The sequence below is a fragment of the Nanorana parkeri genome, unplaced genomic scaffold, assembly GCF_000935625.1.
Source record: "Nanorana parkeri isolate BGI_ZX_2015 unplaced genomic scaffold, ASM93562v1 scaffold109, whole genome shotgun sequence".
Classification (NCBI taxonomy): domain Eukaryota; kingdom Metazoa; phylum Chordata; class Amphibia; order Anura; family Dicroglossidae; genus Nanorana; species Nanorana parkeri.
Genome location: NW_017306377.1, coordinates 1,102,230 through 1,126,650, shown reverse-complemented (window position 1 = coordinate 1,126,650; position 24,421 = coordinate 1,102,230). Strand labels below are relative to the sequence as shown.

Below are 24,421 nucleotides of genomic sequence, written 5' to 3'. Positions count from 1 at the left end.
GACAGTTGTAAATGTAACATTTGAATCTAATATGTCGCTTTGGGTCAATGAAGAAGACAAATTATACATTTTGGTTACATTTCTTCACATTTTAAAATTTGCCAAGATCAAGACGATGAACAATGCATTCCTGGCTGGGTTTTTCTCTGTCAAACGCCCTTCTAGGACAATGTATTGAATTGCTGGAGTTCGTGTTTAGGCAAAGTGCCCAAAGAGTAAAAGGTATCAGCCATTATGTAGAGACAAATTATCTTTACATGTGGAAGAATCCAAAAACTACCCGACTGTGCACATACAGTATGAGCAGCAATCAGATCAGAGCATGACCACCAAACTATTTGAAGTTTATCGCTCAGTAAATGGAGATTTTTACATCCAATGATCACGTACTACAGGAAGATTGTAAACGTTGCTGTTTTTATAACAAAGTCAGCTCCCATTTACTAATGGATGGTGTTTGTCTCACACAAAAAGTTGTAAAATTATCCTTCCACCTCCCACTGAATAAATTTACCTTTGGAGTCCAACATAGATCTTTTTGAATTGAAGCTCTTGTCAGGGCTTCTTTTAGGATATTATGTTTCATAGTAAAGAAACTACTGCTGGTTTTTCAATGAAAAAACTCCTCACATGCCCTCTACTCCTTTAGTAAATCAACCCCACTGTCAAAAATGCAAACCCTACCCTACCTCACTCTACTGAAAATGGGTGTTAGTTTTTTTCCCTTTTTTTTACTGTCATAGTGATTTTCCTTCCATTTTCTGACCTCAGAGGAAGCGATAGGAAGTCTCTCCGATCGGGACAAAGATGGTGATAAAAACCAGACATATTCCCTAACCCTTTCCTACTGTGTCCAAAACAAAATAAAAAGCTTTGGCTGGAGTAGGGCTTTAAAAGCTTATACTAAATGCTACCATTCCTGCCCTTAAAATGGACTTTTACCCCCTATCACTAAAATTCACTTCAGCGTGCAGCTCTGCATGCCGATATGAACTTCTGCATGTAACAATTATTAGTTCACCATTTTTTGCTTTTATTAACAATTACAGTTTTTCCACTTCCTGGTCCTCTAAGATATTAGTGATGTAATCTTGGCCTCACAGATGCAACCTGGAAAGGTTCCATCACTAGTGCTTTCCTCAAAAATCTCATCTGTAAACTGCAAAATTTTGCAAGATTTTAGGGAAAGGCATTTTTTTCTCCCTGAGATGATGCCCTCCATCACACGTTCCAAAGTTCCAGGAAGAAAAGGGAGATGGATTCATCTGCCCTTAGTAAAAAATGGAAACTATGAGAAGAATGGGGAGGGAAAATAAAATAATTGTAAGCGCTTTATTCTTTGCATACCTTATCTAAGTATCTGTTTGTAGATTGCCATTACTAAACATTTCTGAAGGTGCCTTTGTTTTCATTTTTAAAGTAAGGGTGAAGTTCAGTTTAGGTTCAGGTTCTTATACCAATTCCTGCTTGCATCCGATGAAATGGTATAAGAACCTGATACAAGTTCTCCATTCTACCCAAAAGTAAAAAGTTTTATTTAGAACTGGATCCTAAAGGGAACCTAGAAAACACAGAAACAGCCATTTTAGTTTTGGAGAGTGCATGCTTCAGGCATCCCTAAGACTTTAGGAAGTGTTAAATCACTTTAATAAAGACATTTACAGCATTTTTACAACAAACTGCTTAAATGAAACTGATCACTCTGTTATGGCATCTCTATCCCTTACAGTAGGACACAACATGGAGAATAAACAAGAAAGGGATTATCTAAGGTTAGAGGCAAGCTTTTGTAGGAGAAACAGCATTTGGTTATGGGCGATATATTTTTACTGGATTCCAGAGGCTTTCATAAAACCAAGTGGGTATAAACAGTGAACAAGCTTTTAAGTGCAGACATTTCACTTTGGTAGAAGGTATGCGAGTGAAGCACTTTGTCAAAATAACGAGGGCACAAGATTTTTAAAGCAAACCAAAGAAAAGATCAATTGATAACAGTTTCAAACATTTTTGTGCTAGAGAAGAAATGTAAACTATTCAACCAGTATAAATGTTCAATTATGAGGCACTGCAGGCAGACGTGGGAATTTCAGATTTGTACCACAATACAATGGTAAAAGGTGTTTACACTGGTGGTGCAGAAATCATGGGTTATCTAGCAAGCCTTGTTTTAAAAGCAAGATGAAAAAGTCAGCGTTGCTCAAATGATTGGGACATTTCAGCAAGCATTCCTTTTATTAAACATATTACTTTAACATTTCTCTAAAAGGTGATTAAACATATCGGCCGAAACATAAAATCGGCTGAAAATGGTACTTCAGGCAAAATGCCGAAAGTATCATCTTTCGGGTAAAATTGCAGTGCATACATAGTTTCTCTCCTCCCCTCTGGGTGCTGCTTTGTGTCACCTATGACACAGAGTAGCATCCCACGAAGAGGAGAGAAACTGTCAGGAGGCCGAGCAGGGCGGGGAGCGCTTTGAGCGGCAATGTTACAGGAGGCGGAGCTCTCCACCAGCACCACCCTGCTCAGCCTCCTGTAACAATCAGGATGGAGAGCGGTGGTGGGGAGGAGACATCTTTTAAAAGGTTAGAAAAATAATAATTTTGGGTTTCGGTCTGACTTTTTTTTATTTTCGGTCAGAAAATTCTGCTTTATTTCCTTGGTCGTATTTCACATACAGTTGTCCAAGCACAATGGCAAGAACAAAAATTATGGGGCTCTTAACATATTTTGTTGTACAACCTTTAGAGGCACTCACTGCTCTCAATGTGACTTCACCTATCAATGGGTAGTTTGGCCAACTCTTCTTTAGCAAACTATTTCAGCTGCCTCTGTTTTGAATGGTGCTTTCTCCAGTCTGCATGTTTCAGCTCTTTCATAGAGGTTTGATAGAAATAAGAACAGGGCTCAAAGAGTGTCACTTCAGAATAGTCCAATGTTTTGTTCTTAGCCAGTCTTGGTTGCATTTAGCTTTGCGTTTTGGGGCATTAGCCTTATGGAGAACCCATGGCCTGACAGACAGAGCTTTATGGCACTGGGCAGTATGTTTTGCTTCAGAATAACGTGATATTCTTGAGATTACTTTCTGCCCTGCACAGATTCAAAGCACTCCATGCCGGATTCAGCAAAGCAGCCCCAAAACATACTGTAATCAAGTAAAAAATGCACCTTGCCTGTCTAGGCAAGAATCCTAGCACCGGCCCTGTGTACCTTGACCTTGAAAGTCAGCTTCTATCAACTTTTGGAAATTTTCTTCAATTCTTTGTCTACTATCTGCATTATCCTTCTGTTAAATCTGGGGCCAAATTTCCTCTTGCAGCCATGTCCGGGGAGCTTAGTTGCACTCTTATGGACCATTTACTCCTTATTAATATTTGTAATTGAAATCACAGCAACATCAATCTGCTTGGAAATGGTCTTATAGCCTTTACTTTTGATATGCGGGTCTTGAATGTCTTTCTGATATCCTCAGAATTCTAGGTTTGCTTTTTCTGGTCCATGTTTAATGTGGTGCACACAATGATACTAAACAGTCACAGAGTGATTACTTTTCTCCTTATAAATAGGCTGACTGATTAGAAGATTGAGGATATCTGTAATACTAAATTACAGAAAACAGTTTAAATTATCACTATTATCCAAATATCTATCATCTTTCCTAGGGGTGTCAACAAATCTTTCCAGGCCATTTTAAAATATCGTTGTAGAATAAGCAATACTTTATCTCTCACACTTTCTTTGCTTTACTCCATGACATACAAAAGGCATGCAGGTATACACAAGACAATTGATTCATACATCACATATTTTTATTTACATGGATTTTTACATTTTAGACCACGTCCAGCCTAAAATGTAGAGGTCAATCTATAAGTCCATGGCAGCTTTTAATTCAGTGGAAAGCTGTAAGTAATCTCTTTTTGTACTAACTTCCTTGTAATTTTAATACAGGTAAGTGACAGACAGCAATATCCATCCTGCAGTGGGTATGTTTTGAGGGCAGGTCTCTTACATGTCAAGTCGATAAGAAAATGGGGTTCCCAGGTCACTGGATTAGTGGCAGCAGGGAATGGGGTAGGCTGGTGCACCACAGGAATACTTGAATGAAGCGTTTAAGCCCAGACCAGGTTAGCCATGTTCCTTGTTTGTATATCATAACTCACTTTTCAATTTTGACTTGAAGATGTATAGCTTCAGCAACCTAAACATTACAATGTGAGATGTGACCACACAGGGACACAAGGGATATTGCAGAAGCATTTTGCACTATTACAAATACAATTTAGTTGCTGCTCAATAAGATATAACTAAAGGCAAAAGTTATATTTTAGATTTAGATAAAGTGGTAAGGGGTTAGAATCCCTGTCATTTTTATTTTTTTATTGCTGCCTGTGTCCCCATTAGGGAAATTTACCCTCTAAGAGACTCACATCAGGCAAGCACTTTAATATATGGGTTTGGTTATTTGGCTCCTAACAAAGTCCAAATCCCACTCGCACTGCCATGGTCTCAAAACCACAAGGTATATGTGGTGCCCAGGTGACCACACGGATGGCGCCGTGCAAAACACTAATAGTAAATAAAAGTAATTTACTGGCAAACACTTGAAGGGTTTTTTAAGTATTGATATGTTTATTCAATAACCAATGTTTCGGGTCCGCACAGGGATCCTTCATCAGAGCGACAGTGTCACTGTCGCTCTGATGAAGGATCCCTGTGCGGACCCGAAACGTTAGCACCGTATGACAGTATGTGACATTGGGTATTGAATAAACATATCAATTCATAAAAAACCCTTCAAGTGTGTGACGGTGAATTACTTTTATTTGTTATCTGGCTCCTGGGATCTGCCAAGGATTAAAGTATAATCTTTTTCTTTCATTTTCCTTGTAAGGTATTTCGTTCCTTTTCAACTATCTCATATGACGTTTTTATGACACAAGATGTCCAAACTCCTTTAACAGCTTTACACAAAAGTAACACAGTCTGTGACATATTTATAAGTAATACTAAAAAGGGCACACTGAAAATGAGTCAGAAAGGCAGCGGCAGAGAGCATCCAGTCACCTGCCTGATGAATGTTGTAAATCTTGGAGAGTTAGCTTGAAACCGAAAAACAAAGGCTGTGACCTCACTACTTAGCTGTCACAAGGTGGGACAGTGGTGGATTAGTGCTTACATGGTCACACATTGTAAACTATGAACTAAGAGGACCCTATAAAATCTGTAATGGCTCATTTTAAAAACAACACTATTAAAGAATCTAGTCAATCTATTACCAGACAGACATGCAAAACCAATGCATTGGTTTTTGGGAGATGGAGGATTAAACCACCTAACAGGCATGTCTTCTCTGTACTTCAGGTCTGTGCATAATGGGGCATCTACAGTAGCAGTAAATCTAGATTTTAATGTTGGAATAAACAGAAAGGGGAACTACTACAGAGAGATCAGGACCCTGGAGCCCAGGAAGATATTTGAAAATATGTGGAAAACGCAAACGTTTTTGTTTTCTATACAGTAAAAAAAACCTTTTTTGTTGTTGCTGTACGTGTCCTGTTCGGGGAATCCCTAACCTTAACGCTGTGAGGACACAACAGGAAGTAACATAGTAGGTGAGGTTGAATAAAGGGTCCAGCCAGTTCAACCTGTGGGTGTGTATATACACTGTATTGCCAAAAGTATTGGGATTCAGGTGTTCCAATTACCTCCATGGCTACAGGTGTATAAAATCAAGCACCTAGGCATGCCGAGGCTTCTACAAACATTTGTGAAAGAACAGCTCGCTCTCAGGAGCTCAGTGAATTCAGGCGAGGTACCGTGATAGGTTGCCACCTGTGCAATAAGTCTATCCATCAAATTTCCTTGCTACTAAATATTCCACGGTGAACCGTTAGTGGTATTATAACAAAGTGGAAGCAACTGGGAACAACAGCAACTCAGCCACGAAGTGGTAGGCCATGTAAAATGACAGAACGGGGTCAGTGCATGCTGAAGCGGACAGTGCAGAGAAGTCACCAACTGTCTGCAGAGTCAATAGCTACAGACCTCGAAACTTCGTGTGGCCTTCAGATTGGTACAACAGTGTGTAGAGAGCTTCAGGGAATCGGTTTCCATGGCCAAGCAGCTGCATCCAAGCCTTACATCACCAAGTGCAATGTGTTGGATGCAGTGGTGTAAAGCACGCCGCCACTGGACTCTAGAGAAGTGGAGACGTGTTCTCTGGAGTGACGAATCACGCTTCTCTGTCTGGCAATCCGATGGACGTGTCTGTGTTTGGCGGTTGACAGGAGAACGGTACTTGCCTGACTTCATTGTGCCAAGTGTAAAGTTTGGTGGAGGGGGGATTATGGTGTGGGGTCGTTTTTCAGGGGTTGGGCTTTGCCCTTTAGTTCCAGTGAAGGGAACTCTTAGGGCATCAGGATACCAAGACATTTTGGACAATTTCATGCTTCCAAATTTGTGGTAACAGTTTGGGGATGGCCACTTCCTGTTCCAACATGACTGCACACCAGTGCACAAAGAGAGGTCCAGAAAGACATGGATGAGCGGGTTTGGGAAGAAGGAACTTGACTGGCCTCAACCCGATAGAACACCTTTGGGATTAATTAGAGCGGAGACTGCGAGCCAGGCCTTCTCGTCCAACATCAGTACCTGACCTCACAAATGCGCTTCTGAAAGAATGGTCAAACATTCCCATAGAAACTCTCCTAAACCTTGTGTACGTCTTCCCAGAAGAGTTGAAGCTGTTATAGCGGCAAAGGGTGGCCAACTCAATGTTGAACCCTACAGACTAAGACTGGGATGCCAATAAAGTTCATGTGCGTGTAAAGGCAGGTGTACCAATACTTTTAGCAAAATCGTGTATACATGTGTATAATTAGATAGATAGATAGATAGATAGATAGATAGATAGATCTATCTATCCATATCTATCTATCTCTATCTATCTATCATCTTGTTGACGTGTGTCATACATTTTACTGTTTTGGACTCTGTATGCTATCTTTTATCCAATAAAGAAATATTGTTAACAAAAACAAATAACCAGAAAATAAATACAGACTGATTAACCACCTTACGTCCATGGCCGTTTGTGAACGGCCAGATGGACGTCTGCTCAGAGCGGGAGGGCGTCTTAAGACGTCCTGCCGCTCCCCCCTCTCGTGTCCGCGCTGAGCGCCGCACACGAGAGGGAAAACCGTCAGCATGTAAACAGCCAGCGATGGCTGTTTACATACAAGCGGTCAGGCGTCTCTAGAGACGCCCGATCGCTTGCAGGATCTGCGGGTGTGCGCCTGACCCTATAAAATCTGTAATGGCTCATTTTAAAAACAACACTATTAAAGAATCTAGTCAATCTATTACCAGACAGACATGCAAAACCAATGCATTGGTTTTTGGGAGATGGAGGATTAAACCACCTAACAGGCATGTCTTCTCTGTACTTCAGGTCTGTGCATAATGGGGCATCTACAGTAGCAGTAAATCTAGATTTTAATGTTGGAATAAACAGAAAGGGGAACTACTACAGAGAGATCAGGACCCTGGAGCCCAGGAAGATATTTGAAAATATGTGGAAAACGCAAACGTTTTTGTTTTCTATACAGTAAAAAAAACCTTTTTTGTTGTTGCTGTACGTGTCCTGTTCGGGGAATCCCTAACCTTAACGCTGTGAGGACACAACAGGAAGTAACATAGTAGGTGAGGTTGAATAAAGGGTCCAGCCAGTTCAACCTGTGGGTGTGTATATACACTGTATTGCCAAAAGTATTGGGATTCAGGTGTTCCAATTACCTCCATGGCTACAGGTGTATAAAATCAAGCACCTAGGCATGCCGAGGCTTCTACAAACATTTGTGAAAGAACAGCTCGCTCTCAGGAGCTCAGTGAATTCAGGCGAGGTACCGTGATAGGTTGCCACCTGTGCAATAAGTCTATCCATCAAATTTCCTTGCTACTAAATATTCCACGGTGAACCGTTAGTGGTATTATAACAAAGTGGAAGCAACTGGGAACAACAGCAACTCAGCCACGAAGTGGTAGGCCATGTAAAATGACAGAACGGGGTCAGTGCATGCTGAAGCGGACAGTGCAGAGAAGTCACCAACTGTCTGCAGAGTCAATAGCTACAGACCTCGAAACTTCGTGTGGCCTTCAGATTGGTACAACAGTGTGTAGAGAGCTTCAGGGAATCGGTTTCCATGGCCAAGCAGCTGCATCCAAGCCTTACATCACCAAGTGCAATGTGTTGGATGCAGTGGTGTAAAGCACGCCGCCACTGGACTCTAGAGAAGTGGAGACGTGTTCTCTGGAGTGACGAATCACGCTTCTCTGTCTGGCAATCCGATGGACGTGTCTGTGTTTGGCGGTTGACAGGAGAACGGTACTTGCCTGACTTCATTGTGCCAAGTGTAAAGTTTGGTGGAGGGGGGATTATGGTGTGGGGTCGTTTTTCAGGGGTTGGGCTTTGCCCTTTAGTTCCAGTGAAGGGAACTCTTAGGGCATCAGGATACCAAGACATTTTGGACAATTTCATGCTTCCAAATTTGTGGTAACAGTTTGGGGATGGCCACTTCCTGTTCCAACATGACTGCACACCAGTGCACAAAGAGAGGTCCAGAAAGACATGGATGAGCGGGTTTGGGAAGAAGGAACTTGACTGGCCTCAACCCGATAGAACACCTTTGGGATTAATTAGAGCGGAGACTGCGAGCCAGGCCTTCTCGTCCAACATCAGTACCTGACCTCACAAATGCGCTTCTGAAAGAATGGTCAAACATTCCCATAGAAACTCTCCTAAACCTTGTGTACGTCTTCCCAGAAGAGTTGAAGCTGTTATAGCGGCAAAGGGTGGCCAACTCAATGTTGAACCCTACAGACTAAGACTGGGATGCCAATAAAGTTCATGTGCGTGTAAAGGCAGGTGTACCAATACTTTTAGCAAAATCGTGTATACATGTGTATAATTAGATAGATAGATAGATAGATAGATAGATAGATAGATCTATCTATCCATATCTATCTATCTCTATCTATCTATCATCTTGTTGACGTGTGTCATACATTTTACTGTTTTGGACTCTGTATGCTATCTTTTATCCAATAAAGAAATATTGTTAACAAAAACAAATAACCAGAAAATAAATACAGACTGTTATATAGTAAAAAATAAAAACCCCAGTGGTGAATAAAAGCCACCAAAAGAAAGCTCTATCTGTCCCCAAAAAATGGTATGAAAATCGTTTCAGTAAAGCGTTGCATGACGGAATAAACATCAGTCAAAGTACCGCAGCGCTGAATACTGAAAAATGGCCTGGCCAGGAAGGGGGTGAAACACTATGGCCTTCAAGTTGTTAAAGTGCCCCCCTTACATTAAAGGTCAGTGTAGAAGTGCCCTCTTACATTGGTGATCAGTATAGAAATGCCCCCTTACATTAAAGGTCAGTGTAGCTCCCCTTACATTGACGGTTAGGGTAGAAGTACCCCCAGACATTAGTGGTTAGTGTAGAATCGCCCTGACATTGATGGTCAGTGTAGCACCCCTTACATTAGTGGTCAGTGCAGGTGGGAGATCAATCCAGTGATATTAAGGAACCCCTACCAACCTCTGGAGGATCTCAGGTTAAAAAAGGATGTCATTGTAAGATGTCCTCTCTATTTCTGGTGAAGTAATAACTCAAAAATTGTCAGGGTTATTCACAAAAGGGTGAAGAGTTTGGAGAAGGCAGGAGAAGTGAACAATCTAGGACAATATAGCTGAACTGGAAAAATTGTCTAATTCATCTAACGTTCCAGTTCAGCTATGTTGTCCTTGAATATTCACTTCTCCAAACTCTTCACCCTTTTGTGAATAACCCTGTTAAATTTTCTCTCACTTTCAGTCATGGTGACAGTTGTCAACAGAGCACATAGAAGGGGTAAATCTCCCCAATGGGTCACAGCAAGGATATGGACTGCATGGAGTGACATATAGGGGGTGATTTACTAACCTAAAACACACGCACGCACTAGGTGCGTGTGATTTTTACACAGCAAAACGTATTTATCAACCAAAAAGTCTCTAAAAGCATATTTCCACTAATGCCATATATGGAAAAATCATGCACATGATGCATATATAATGCTGTTTCACAGTTTAGACAAAAATGATTAGCTCATGCATTTACATTCCTGCATTCATCAACGCAAGCAACACAACATAGAGCTAATTTACACAACATCACCTTGCAAATTCATGCAGGGCTTTGCACAACACACCTGCTGGGTGTGTACACACACTACAAAGGTGTTTAGATTCCACCCATAAATCATGCTGGGAGGGAACACACTACAGAGGTGTATACATGTTCGTGGTGTGTTTATAAGGTTAGTAAATCAACCCCATAGTGTCATAAAAATTACATTCAGGTTACCTGTATAAGAAAATACCCTACAATTTGCTATAATTACATGTCACTGTAATAACATACATCTGCACCAATTGGAAAAGTCATTGCACAGCCATGTGAAATATTCTGACACCTGTATTAGGCAAAACCATACTCCCTTCGACCTTCCATGTTTAGTCATGACTATTTACATAATGACAAACCCAAGAAGGAAAAAGGAATAAAGTCAAAATAAGAATTAACAAGGACTTCCTTGTTTAAACGTACACAAAAAACACAACTCTGAGCAAACATATAAATGCCAGCTTAAAAGAAGTGCACATGCATTAAAAAAAATTGTTATGCTTAGTACCTATTTTAAAAAATTAAAATAAATACAATTTTTAATCAGTTAGGTACACATTTATATTTCACATTTGCCATCTGCATCCAATAGGTGCCATGTCCAAACAAGTGTAACAGCAATGCTTGTTGGGATTTTATTGAAGTAGTTAGATTGATAACATCGGGAAATATGTATACATTGTAGAGATGTACGAGAACTTTTTTTTTTTGCCGAGACATACACTTCAATGGGGGGAATAAAAACTCACTCATCTTCATGGGTGGAGCCGATGTGTGACAATGAAACTGTCACACGTCAGCTCAATAGATCGGGAAGTGAGCAAACACAGACCGCCGCTCGCTCACTTCTCGATCATCTCCCTGCAGAGAGCTGTGACTGACAGTTCCTCTCTGCAGAGATTCCCCCTACCCCGCTCCGATCCTCCAGCACCGAGTGGAACGGATGGGGAGGGGGCGGGTACAGCTGGCTCTGCCTCTAGATAGGCAGAGCCAGCTGTCAATCGCGCAGCTGGGTGGATCTCGACAGTAATGATGGGATCCGCCCCGGCTCTGGCTGTCTCAGCTGTAGCTCGCTATATACTGAGCTTTGGGTCACGGGAGGACACTAGTATATGTCCTCCCGTGACCCTTAAGAGAACTATGGGGGAAAACACTTCCCCCATAGTTCTCTTTTAAGTACACATGGGAGAAATAAAAAAAAAAGTGCTTTGGCTCATCTCTTTCTGAACATGTCTGGCTTCAATACTTTGTATCAAAGACATATACAAGCATGCAGCAAACGTGAGTGAAAAATGTTTAGAATTTCTTCTCTCCACTCTTGTTTTGGATCGGGAACTCCAAATCCTAAGCATGACAGCCAGGCAACTAACATTTTTATAAGGAGAGATCAGCAATGGCAGCCTAGATATCTCTTTCAACACAGGTTTCTTTTAAATATGTTTTAAAACGTCAAATCGCATACTTAAAATGTATCCCAAAATATATTTTTTTACTAGGTTTGGAATTATGCCTCACTCTAGACAGCTTTCATTTTTGTAATCCAGACAACATTTTTTTACCTGGAGACTCTGCCTTAGCAGCAACATAGTAAACCTGCCATGCAAGATCCTTCTGTTGGACTGCCTATCAGGTCTCTTAGATAGGCAAAGGCAGCCCAAAAATGCTTCATAGAAAAGGCTACAGGGTGGTGGCTCAGAAATTGCAAAATCCAAGGTGAAAAGTAATGTGAAAACTGTGTGCAGCACGGGACACACACACTTTCTCGGGGTGATCCCGGTTATGGGTCTGTACTTCTAAGGGGTTTTTCAATTGGTTTTTCTCTGTTATTTACTGTACTGAGACCTGTGCCCTCACGGCTGTGAGAGCTTATGACTATGTTCTGTATCATAATAAATAAAAGAATTTAAAAAAATTTAAAAAAAAAATTTAAAAAAAAAAACAACAACTGTGTACAGCTCAAAGACTATGTGATTACACGAGTATTCATATTACTTAACCCCTTCGTGACGGAAGACGTACACTGTATTCGTTTTGACGGCTTGATGTTTAAGATACATCTCAGGCACAGAGATACAATGTATCTCTGTGCCTGGAATGTATCACTTTAGTGAGATCTGAATCTGACATGCGGTCAGGATTAGTCTCTAAGGTTATTATTAGCTGTTCCTAAGTATGGAGCAGCCTAATAAGTCAAAAATGTAAAAAGTTAATTTATCAAGCAGTCACAGTGACTGCTTGATATAAACTTACAAAAAAGAAAGTGTTTTCTTCTAGTTTTTTTCCTCATTTTTTTATTCAAACTAAGTGAAGCGTTAGGTATTATATATATTATATAGCCCTATATGTCCTCTAAAAAATATATATAATATGTGGGTACATTTAGTAAGAAAGTATATTACTGCTGTGGAAGAATCACACAGCAAAAATTTAAAAAGTGTGTCAGTTATTTATGAACAGAAACTGAAAACTAGCTCAGTCATGAAGGGGTTAATAAAGCCTTTGGAATGTTAAATAATTATTATTTTTTGTTTTAACTGTATATTTATCCATTTGGTGGAATTGTGCTTTAATGTGAGGCATATTCATGTTTACTTTACTGTTTTCCAGAGCCTAACAGTGCAGTCTTTGGGTGTTGTAAGGTGACATACAGAAAGACTGCATTCTTTTAGAAGAGACACATTCTGGCAGGACAAGCTATACCTGTCCTCAGGTCTGCACTTATAGCTGCTGTCATTTCCGTTACTCCTTGGCACGGCTAATCTGCTGTGGAATGTGTGAGCTCCCACATGCTGTGTATAATCTACATACATATGGGAAGCTGATCAAGACATTCAAGAATACATATGTGATATGTAACAGGGCTTACTGTCATTAGTCAGCCCTGAGCTATGCAGCTAATAAACAGACATGTTGTGATTCCACAGATGAAACAAACTATTTATGAGCCATTTAAGAGATCATCTACAGAACAAAAATAAATCGGACAGGTTTGTACCACATAAAGTACCTGTACATATGGGATGATCAGCCCAATCTGGGCTGCAAAAATAGAAATCTTTATTCTGATTTGTTTGAGGACTGGGCTATCTACCTTTCCCCTAATGCTACCAAGGTCAGCGTATAGTTGGGTGATACAAAACTGCATGTCCATGAAGATATTGGTTTAACTTGTTTGGATTGTGGGTGGGCGGCGAGCGTGAGGCGGGGAGAAGGTGCGGCGTGTGGAGCGTGAATGCGCGCGGGTCTGGCAGCGGCGAGCGTGAGGTGGGGAGGAGGTGCGGCGCACAGCGTGTGTGGAGCCATGAACAGGGCTAACTAATTGGAAGCCGATTAAGCGATGATTGAAAAAGTTGACAACTTTTTTAATCATCGATTATAATCAATTTAGTCAATTTGTTGTTGCAGCCCTACTCCTTACCATCTTGTCTTGAATTGTATTGTGATTGTAATGTCTTCCTTATATTGTAAAGCGCTGCGCAAACTGTTGGCGCTATATACATCCTCAATAATAATAATAATAATAATAATAATAAAAATAAATTAGGCACCAGATGTCATTTTTAAGAAGCATTGGCTTTCTGGCTCCTGGGATTTGTCCAGCCCTGGTGTAGAGTCATTGTAGGTCTGTGGTCAGGCTTTGCAATACAACACATGGACCATTGTTCCTCAAATCAGCACTTTCCATGGTTTAACACATATGAGGAGGGATGTCTACATCTACAAGAAAAATGCTTGGACCCTTCATATCTTATAGAATTACTAACCTACAGGTGTCCGTACATAGGTTGGTTTTGAAAGCAGTTGAACCTATCTTTAATGCATAGAGTTATATATAAACATGTAGGAACATCTCTGCAATCCACTGGAGACTGGTGAGACTTTTCCCAAAGGAATGAGTCTTTCATCAAGTAAAATGTCAGATGAGTTGGGAAAGAAAAGCTCTGGTGACCTTGCGGATTTTGAAACATGCATGTCTCTTGGTTTCAGTAACAAAAGAGATCTGAGAGTTTATGACAAAGCTTATTCGGTCACCCTGGTTGATTGTCGCTTCTAAAAAGCATTGAGGTTAGCGATTTCACCAAGTGGCAAAATAAAAATAGGGTTGAGAGCCCAAAAGCCTAAAAAGTCAGCAATGGCAACTCCCATAAATCTATACTGACTGGTTTTAGACTACAACTTATGCTTTTATATTAGATTAAAATTCCTGCCAAATGAAGATCATAGGAGTTAGATTATGTGAAATGTTAGAGTCACAAGATGGAAAATAAGAAGATAAACATACATGTAGATATTCTGTAAACTGAACAGAGAGAAACAGATACAAAATGTCATACCACACTTCTATGTTTAGTTTGTTTCCTTCTGGATATTAATATATATATATACAGGTGAAACTCGATTAGAATAACGTGCAAAAGTAATTGCAGTAAGTGCTGCAAAAGGGGCCCAAACCAAGTACTGTTTATCTTTGGGTCTCTGTGCTGCTCTATCCAATGCAGGCAAATCATGGCTGGCGGGAAGTGCTGGCAGGGTGCTGTGCATAGCTTCTTAAAAACAAAACAGCACCTTACCTGAGTACTCCTCTCAAGAGCCCCCAGTCCTGATGTAGGTAGTGGCCTGATTCTTTGAAGGAGTTATGCAAATATCAAAATGCCCTAATGAGTGGATGTCTGAATTAGTGGGCATTTCTAGGCAGGCTGCATTTGGACGCAGACCACTCTCTAGGTACTGGCCCACATGTGATGATGAGCCTCCATGATCAAAAGTGCAATCCAATGTATGAAACACACACACACCCGGGACCATTAGGAAGAAAAGTAACCACCCTCCAGAAGGAAGGGCAGGGTCAGCTGTGGATCCTCAAATCATCTCTGACTTGGTGCTGAGTGATACACAAATAAGATGCATGTTTGTTAATAATTTACAGCTGGCTCTGCCTCTGGATAGGCAGAGCCAGCTGTCACTCACGCAGCTGGGCGGATCCAGACATAATTGTCGGGATAAGCTTCAGCTCGCGGTATACTCTGGCGTCTCAGTATACCGCAAGATGTAGCTCGCGGTATACGGAGCTTAGGGTGACGGGAGGACGCTAGTTTGTGTCCTCCCGTTACCCTAAGGAGAACTATGGGGAAAAGCCTTAACCCCATAGTTCTCCTTTAAGGTATTTCTACGGTTTAGCTCCAGAGTTTAGTGTCACTTTAACTGAACAAACTAAAGCAGAAAGCTGATTGGTTACTAAGGGCAACCACTCCAGATTCTGTCTACCCCAGTTTTAATATATTCTCATAACTGACTTCCCATGAAAACCAGTAACTGTATTTATTAATCAAATGAAGCATTCAGTGGATCTGTAAAACGTACCCATTGTAGTGTGCCTTCATTTTGATGAAGTCTTTTGATAAATCCATTTTGGACCCCATCCTGCTCGGCATGATACTGAAAATATCCAATGTCGGGATAGTCTCAGGAGAAGCACATGTACAGTCTGAACAGGCGAGCTGAGAAGCTTCAGTAGTAATCAAACCAGATTGTCACTCCTACTGAAAGAACAAAACAATGAATCACTATTACATTCCAATAGCTTTTACGACAATGACACGGTCAAGAAAGATTATGAAAGAGGTTTTAAATAGAAGCATTTTTAAAGTACTTAAAGTGGTTGTAAACCTAAAAAGAAAAGCCAGTAATGTATCCCTAATTTTTTCTAATGCATCTGTGCCCATTTTTCAGTAAATCCTACTTTTAAAGAGTTTATTAACATTTCAAAAATAAATAAATGGTAACAGACATGAAGTGCAAAACCAAGTGCGAAGTTAATGAGGCCCATCATGTATAAACATTAAACAGAAGATACACTTCAAAGGGCAATACATACTGAGTAAGGGCCCATACACACCATGTCCAGATCACCTTCAGACCAGACCGTTTCCGGACCCAAAATGCATCCTTATGTATCCCTATGCCATTTCTGACCTCTGTTCCCACCAGCGCAGTCCGATCCAGACCAGAACAGAAAAATACTGTATGTCTCACTGGAACGCATCAAAAAACACACAAAACGCTCCTGTAAGACCATTTTAGGCTTAACAAAAAAAAATTCCAAATGCGGCAAAAACGCAATGCACTATGTTCCAGATCTGGTCCGGAAAATAGTGTGAACCCAGCCCAAGGGTACAGAAAAAACAATATGCAGGCGTCAGTGAAAAAAAATCTCAATTAGCAAAAAACATAAAAAGGAAAAACAAAAAACATAAAAAGGAAAAACAACAACAACGTAGAGCAGAATAGGATACAGCAAAAGAAGAACAGAACGAGCTAGAAGCAGAGATAAGGAGTTAAGTTATCCCCCTGCAGTCCATCCAGTAAAGAAGTAGCCCATTATATAAATGTCAAAGTGGCACAGAGGAAGGCACAAGGGAAGTGGAGTGGCTCGATCATAAGGCTAAAAATACATGTGTCCATGTACAAAATCCAGGCTGCCCATATGTCAGTACACTGTGGCTGGCGATCGTGGACTAACTTGGGCTGTTAATTCCTCAAAGCACATTATTAGTGGACAATGCACATTTCAGATATTCATTCCTGTATAGCTGGAGCAACTTATGTATTCCAATGAGATTAAAGAGAGATTAAAGACCGTGCCGCCATCACAAAGGAGGTCTTTTTTTAACTTAGAGACTGAGCCTGGCAGTATCAAAAAAGGAGAGCTATCTTAGGGCAGGGGGTCAGGGAGGACCCAACAACCTGGGTATAAATCTAAAGAATGTGAGACCAGAAGGGCGACATAAAAGAGCAATCCCACCATATGCGTGACTGAGTCCCGTATACAAGATGGCAACGCCAACATAATGGGGACCTAGAAGGACAGATTCTATGTAGAAGAGCTGGACAACCATACCATCATGAGAGAATCTTGAATCCTTTTTCCTGGGTCAAGCAGGCAATGGAAAGTTTATGTGCGAGCAAGTTTGGGATTTCATTAGTCAATGAAATATGAAGACCCTTTTCCCAGGCCGAGATGAAATGGGGGTGAGAAGAATATCTCTCACTTAGTAAATGGTGAAAGTGAAAAGAGACAACAACATGGGGGCGCCGCCTGAAGACAACAGAGAGATTTAAACTAGGTAAGTGGCCGATGGAGTGTAGCCTGTTCCTGCAAGTCGTCATAAATCCAACTAGGGCTGCAATCAACTATTATTTTCATAATTGATTAGTTGGCCCGATTATTTTTTCGATCAGATTTTTAAAAAATGAAATACCATCCTTAATTTAGAATAAGATACACAAATGGAGTGTTACAAACAAAGTTTACTTCAGAATAAAACTGCATGTACAATGTTTTGCAATCTTAGATAGATAGATAGATAGATAGATAGATAGATAGATAGATAGAGATAGATAGTGAAAATTCTGCTCTGGGATGTGCGTTGTGATGCCATTCATTTCAATGCCATCCAAAATGCCCCTCCCGCCCACGGTGCGGTCACCTGCACTGGAACGCGCAGTACTGCAATGCCTTGCGTTCCAGTGCGGTACGAGTGCAAAAAATATTTCATTCTGCAGTAAACTTTATGTTTGTAACACTCCATTTGTTTATTCTATTTTAAATAAAAGATTTTATTTTTTTTATTCGATTAAATTGGAAATACATTTTAAAACAAAGATCGCAGGCCAACTAATCGATTATTAAAATGATCGTTAGTTAAAGCCCTAGAGATGAGTCATCTTAAATTATGTTCAAATGCCTTTACAAATCCATCTATTACTCTGCAAAAGAAGAAGCAACATTATCACGGTGGTGCACATGGCCTGTGAATAGAGTAAAGCTGTGGGAAGGACCTAGCAGCTCCACCCACTACAGGCTGCCTGCAGAAAACTACAGGAGGGGGCGGAGGCAAGACCAGTCACCCTGCACAAGTAGAGAGAGCAGCAGTGACTGGTATTTATTACAGGAAGCTCCTGCACAGAGGGAAAGTTCCACACTGGATTACTGCACAGATCTGGAAAAAAATACACAAAGCACAGCAAGATTCAAGGAAGAGCACACTCCACTCTTGTATTTGGACAATATTTGCTATCCTGGAGTTCAGCCTTCAGTAAAGAATGTACCCTTTTATAGAAGCAAGTATTTCTCATGTACTTCCAGATGTGCTTAGGGCTAATCATAGTTAATTTACATCTGGTCGATGCATTAACGTGCTGTCAGTTTTTTTATGTACTGGTACGTGTTTTAGGGCCTATCGATAACAATGGCAGGGCATGAAACCTCATGACTATTAATGCCCCTAAAAACAGCCACAAAAGGTGTGAAACAGCCCAAGACAACAGCCTGGCTTGAGACGCATACAGAAGAGCCAAAATCTTTCCTGTGCTACAGAGTATCTCATAGTAGAAGATGTGATGACCATTAAAAAACTGCAACTGCAATCCCATATGTATATTTTATTTTAATGAGACGCTGCAAAAAACGACAGTGAATTATTCAAAATGTAAATGCAATGCTTTCATTAACTTAATTGTCTTGTGTCAACTGGATGGTCCATTTCAATTCTCCTAAAAGCTTTTCTGACAAGTGTAAATCTGATTAACTTATCAAAAAGGTAGGACAAAGGATTTCAAATTCTCTCATAATTGATACATGTTCACATTATTCCAATACATAGCTGACTAATCTTATGGTTCAGCTATGCTTGCCTATGAATACTCCCAAAAACATAAATTAATTTTAAATGACGGGCTTGGAAGAACATCAGTCAGAATAAATAGTGTGGATTATGTAATATGCTGGCGACGTACACTGTACGTCGTCAGTCACGAAGGGGTTAAGGGCTTGATCACACCAAATCGGGACCAGATCTGCATGAGGAATTGAAATACATTGGATGCAGTTTTGATGCGTTCTGTAACTGCATCTGCTCCATACTTGGTGTGAAGTACCTTAACTATTCACAAAAAAGTATCTTATTTGTGTATCACTCGGCTGTAGATCCTCAAATCATCTCTGAATTGGTGCTGACACTGTCCTTCCTTCCGGAGAGCGGCTACTTTTGTTCCCCATGGTCCCTGTGTGTGTTGTAAAGTCACCACTACAAGCTCGCTCCTGTGATGGACTACAAATCTCATGGTAAGTTTACTAATTTGTACTGAGACTGTAGTCCATCACAGAAGTGAGCTTGGAGCGATGGCTACTTTACAACACACACAGGGACCATGGAGAACAAAAGAAGCCACCCTCCAGAAGGAAGGACCGTGTCACCACCAATTCAGAGATGATTTGAGGATCTACAGCCCAGTGATACACAAATAAGATACGTTGCTAATAGTTCAGGTACTTGAATGCATTTTTAATATTAAAAAGGAGAACTATGGGGTTAAGGCTTTTCCCCATAGTTCTACTTAGGGTAACGGGAGGACACAAACTAGCGTCCTCCCGTCACCCTAGGTTCAGTATAGGGCGAGCTGCAGCTCGCTGTATACTGAGACGCAGCAGTATACCACGAGCTGCTGCTCATGGTATACCGAGACGCAGCAGCTGAAGCGGATCCCGACAATTATGTCTGGATCCACCCAGCTGCATGACTGACAGCTGGCTCTGCCTATCTAGAGGCAGAGCCAGCTGTACCCGCCCCCTCCCCTGTCTGTTCCGCCAGTCAGCGCTGGCGGATCGGAGCGGGGAGGGGGGAACCCAGCCCCTCCCCTGTCACGGCAGAGAGCCGTGACAGGATCGAGAGGTGAGCGAACGCCGGTATGTGTTCGCTCACCTCCCGATCTACTAAACCGACCTGTGCCAGTCTTATTGTCACAGGTCGGCTAGAACTATGAGGTGAGTGAAAAGCACTCACCTCATAGTTCTCCTTTAAACTCCTGAATTTAGTGTCACTTTAAAAAAGAACTCCAACGCCTCAATTATATGGCTGCTAACAAAGGAATAATAAATAACAAGAGGAAGAAATACTGATCTAGGGAAAAACATTCAAGACCCAAGGTCAATGTTACAGCGCAGCATCATGTGAAGGTAAAATAGAACTCCAGCCAAAACATTTTTGTTGTTTTCAATAGAATTTGAAACAGTGTTTAATATGGCCCCAGTAAAGGAAAGTTTCCACAATATGTCTAAAGCTGGCCATACACAAAGATTTCCCAGCAGAGTGAATGAGAGAAATCACGTGTTTCCCCTATCACACTATACAGCATGGATGGAAGAATCTCTCCTGCAGGCTACTGTAATAAGATAGCAGGAACCCGTGGCTGCAGTCACTGTTAACCTGACTTATTTTCTGCCCAGCTACTTCCATTTTTAAATCAAAGTTTGTTAAGCCGGGTGGGGCTGAGAGGACCACCCACAGCTCGAATTGCAGCCAATTTACAGGAATCGTTTGTTATTGGAGCCCCTCATATGGCCAGCTTTGGGGCAGAAAGCGTGAATTAACTCCTTCCCCACACAACTAAGCTAAAAAAGAACAAAAAAAAAAAAGAACTGAAGTTTGGACTTTACTGGATGTCTTTTTACAGTTATTACACAACACAAGAATAGCAGGAGTAAATAAAACGAAGGCGATTGCACATAGAAAAGGGTGTTTGGTAAAGGTGTACTTTGCAAACATTTATTAACATCAGAAGCTGCAGCAAAAAAAAAACCTCCAAAAAAAAAAAAAGTATGGGAAGAAGATGAAAATGACAAGGAAGAGAATCATAGAAGCGACAGATTAATTTACATTAAAAGATAAAGAAGCTTAAATTGTATTTCCTCTTTTACAGCCAAATTGGGATAACACCTATTTTATATTTGTTACATGTTCCCATTCACATAGCATGAGCTAAAAAATAAATTATTTTTTACTTCTTAAGAGTTAAAGTTTTTAATTGCTTCTCCTTCTTTCGTAATGTTAGAAAGGGCTGTGAGGGGTGAGGGATTACATGATTAAAAACCTGCCTTCTCTACTGTACATTAATGAGATAAAACACAATCCTCAAATTTCAGGTCTTAAAAAAGGTGCCCATACACCTTACGAATATCGCCCGATTTTCGTTTGCGATCGCGTATTCATAAGGTTGATGGGCAGTGTACAACCGCAAATACTGTACAATCGATCAACTTTTGACTTTCCAGCAGGTTACAAAACGTCTGTCGAATCGTACGATTTTCGCAAGGTTGGTGGCGTTTCCGCATGTGCAAACGAAAATCGATTAACGAAATGTGTCCAGGTGATTTCTGCTAAAGACCGCTAATTGAACTGTGCGATGGCCGGGGGAGATCAGGTCGCCTTACGAAAATCGTACGACGGTTCATTCATCGGATGGAAATTTTCGCCCGATGATTGCAAGGTGTATGGGCACCTTTAGTCTTTCTAGAAGGACAGATCACTGTGAAGGTGCTCAGAAAACCTGGAATCAGCCATCTTGCTGATTATTTTTAGATTGTAAAGCCCTCACGGGCATGGCCCTCCTTACCATCTTGTCTTGAATTGTATTGAGACTGTAATGTCTTCCTTATATTGTAAAGCGCTGTGAAAACTATTGGCGCTATATAAATCCTGTATAATAATAATAATCTTGCCTGCTGAGCTAAAACATCTAAAAAAAGGTAAGAAATATTTAAAACATTTCCACTATGCTGTGTGAATGGGAACACACAAATATAAATTTGACTGCAAAAGTGAAAATACATTTTAAAGCCTAACTGAAGATTCAGCTTAAATTAGCTAAATACATTCCGGGTGCATCAAAACAAAAAGGTGTGTCTTACAGTTTTTTTGCTTTAGAAAGCAGTCACAGCATCTCTAGAAAAGTCTGTCCCCTGCCAACATGCTAGAGAAGGACTCTTGCTCTGTGTGAAAGCAGTGGTCTCCCTGCAGAGGTCTGACACACCCACTGCTGAGTCAGAGATTGAGCTCTCTAAACAGCAGGTTGCATGAGCTTTACCAAGTGCAGATCTTAAGATCCGACTAAGGGAGAGGTGCATTAGACATCTGCGGAGAGACCGCTGCTCCCCACAGAGAGCAAAGTCCCTTTCTGCAGTCTACTGACGAGAACCAGGCTTTTCTACTCAGGCTTCAGTTGCTTTCTAAAGAGAAAAATTTGTAAAACTTTACACACATTTTGTTTTTTTATGCCGCTAAAATGTAATTCAGCTTTAATGCCGCCATACTGAACAATATAAGCATGTTATGAAGGCCGTGTTTCTGAAGACATGGTAAACTGCAAATAGAAAGTGCTTGAAACATACAATATATCGATATCCACAAATAAGCCAACAAGTCATAACCGTAAATAAGGCTAGGTTCACACCGATATCGCACAGAACACCAGCTCGCCTGTCGCGCAAGAAGGTGCAGGAGCTATTTTCAGGGGGTTGTCACGCAGTTTGGGCCCATAGAGATCTCTACGCATTAAAAACAGTGCGGTTTTCAGTGCAAAATCGATCAAACAAAAACGTACAAAAACCGCACGAAAGCAGCTCACCAGCGCAATTGCCTAGGTGTGAACCTAGCCTAAAATGAACCCTTGTAAACCTAAAATTACCACTTTAGGGCCCATTCACACCAGATGTGTTGGACATTTTTTCCAACGCATCCCCAGTGCAAGACAAGGCAATGTGCCTTGCCACAGATGGACACCATTCACGTCACCACATTGAGGTGGAACATAGTGGTGTGCACTGAAAAAAAGTATGGCATGCAGTACTTTTTTTTCAGCAATGTGGTAAAACCGCCTCGCACCCTGCTGTGCCAGGAGAAGAGATGAAATATCACTTTTGACATTTCAATAAAGTTCTATAAAATAAAAAAAGTACACGGTCCGATGTGTGGCGGGACCAGCGCATCAGCACCACACACTAGCTGCTGTAGGATTTAGCACAGCGGCCTGCAACCTCTTGAGGGTGGTGGGCACTTAAAATGACAATAGATGGAGCCAGAAAGGAATGATATTCTCACCTTCTATGCTACCTTGACAAAGTGATCCTGCGATATGCCAAAACAGTGGAGTATGCTGTGACAAATCTTTCACAATATAAGGAGTGCTGCTCACTTTCTGTTGTGTTTGGACCAAGATCGGGCATTCTGACTTTACCTACCACATACTCATTCCACATCCATGACTCAAAATACTGAATCAGTGTTACCAGTCAGGCAACTGTCAGTTTCATAGAGGCACATAATGGCAGCCTACAATACTTCTCTCATTACAGGTTTCCTTTCAATAATAATCATTTATTTTACTGCTGTAATATCAACAGATTTAATATTGCACAAGATACATCTGTATTTTTAAATATATATTTATATGGCCATTATTTTTATACTTGTCTATCAAGTTACGCCTTCATAAAATTATGAATACGCTTCCACATTTCTTCATGGAGGTGCTTCCGCCCATTATAAAAATATCACAGCCATGTTATTGTCTAGGTCTAGGACAAAACATATGCTCTCTAGCAAAGGGTAGAAATATTGTGTCCTTTTAGTCTTAGGGCTCCTTCACACCACCTGTATTGCAATGCATTGGAATACACTGGAAATGTACTCTGAATGCTGCAACAGTCAATAGGTTAAAAAAAAAAAATTCAAAATCACTACTTTTGGTTCCGGATGTGAAACACAAGGACCTCCATGCAACAATGCATTAAAGAAAAAAATTGCACTGCAGAGTAAAAGAAAAAAAAATGCAATGCAGAACTGGAAATAATGCACGTCAGTATGATTGATGTGTATTATGTGATCACCTCCAGGCATCTTACCCAGTCACCAGCTCCATAAACATAAAAGGCGGTTATTCACTTCGGCATCCGAGTGAACAACCAACCTGAAATGAAGGGAGCCGAAGCCTTTTCGGCTACTCACTTCAGCCCTGTACAGCTATTTTTAGCCTTATAACGGCTGCCTTCGGCTCCCTTCACTTCCCTTCAGTTCAACCGAACAGCCTCAGCACGTTCAGCTGAACCAAAATGGAAGAACCCATTCCCCTCACCCGATCTAACATCTGGATTTGATGAGGTGAACGTCCAGCAGTTCACTCGCTGCCGTTCACCTCTATTCTCAAATGGGGCCAAACAGCAAAGAGTAAATAGCCGAATGCTCGCTCACCTCCCCCCTTTCCTGCCCTGCCAGGCCAGTGCCCGGATTAAGGGTCTGGTATGGAATTTGGGCATTTGGGCTCCCCCTTAAAATCCCTTCCATGTGTGTGTG

General features: G+C 41.0%; 1 protein-coding gene across 2 annotated transcripts in view; it reads right to left on the bottom strand.

The window, feature by feature from the left end:
- The window catches only part of PRKCZ (protein kinase C zeta), a 205,985-nt gene that overhangs the window by 171,353 nt on the left and 10,211 nt on the right, over positions 1-24,421 (bottom strand). The window contains exon 2 of one of the 2 annotated variants that reach the window (XM_018553107.1): positions 15,597-15,775. In XM_018553107.1, the coding sequence (XP_018408609.1) occupies positions 15,597-15,667 (71 nt within the window). In that variant the 5' untranslated portion in view covers positions 15,668-15,775. The remainder of the gene's footprint in view (positions 1-15,596; positions 15,776-24,421) is intronic. The other variant, XM_018553108.1, reaches the window with a different exon arrangement.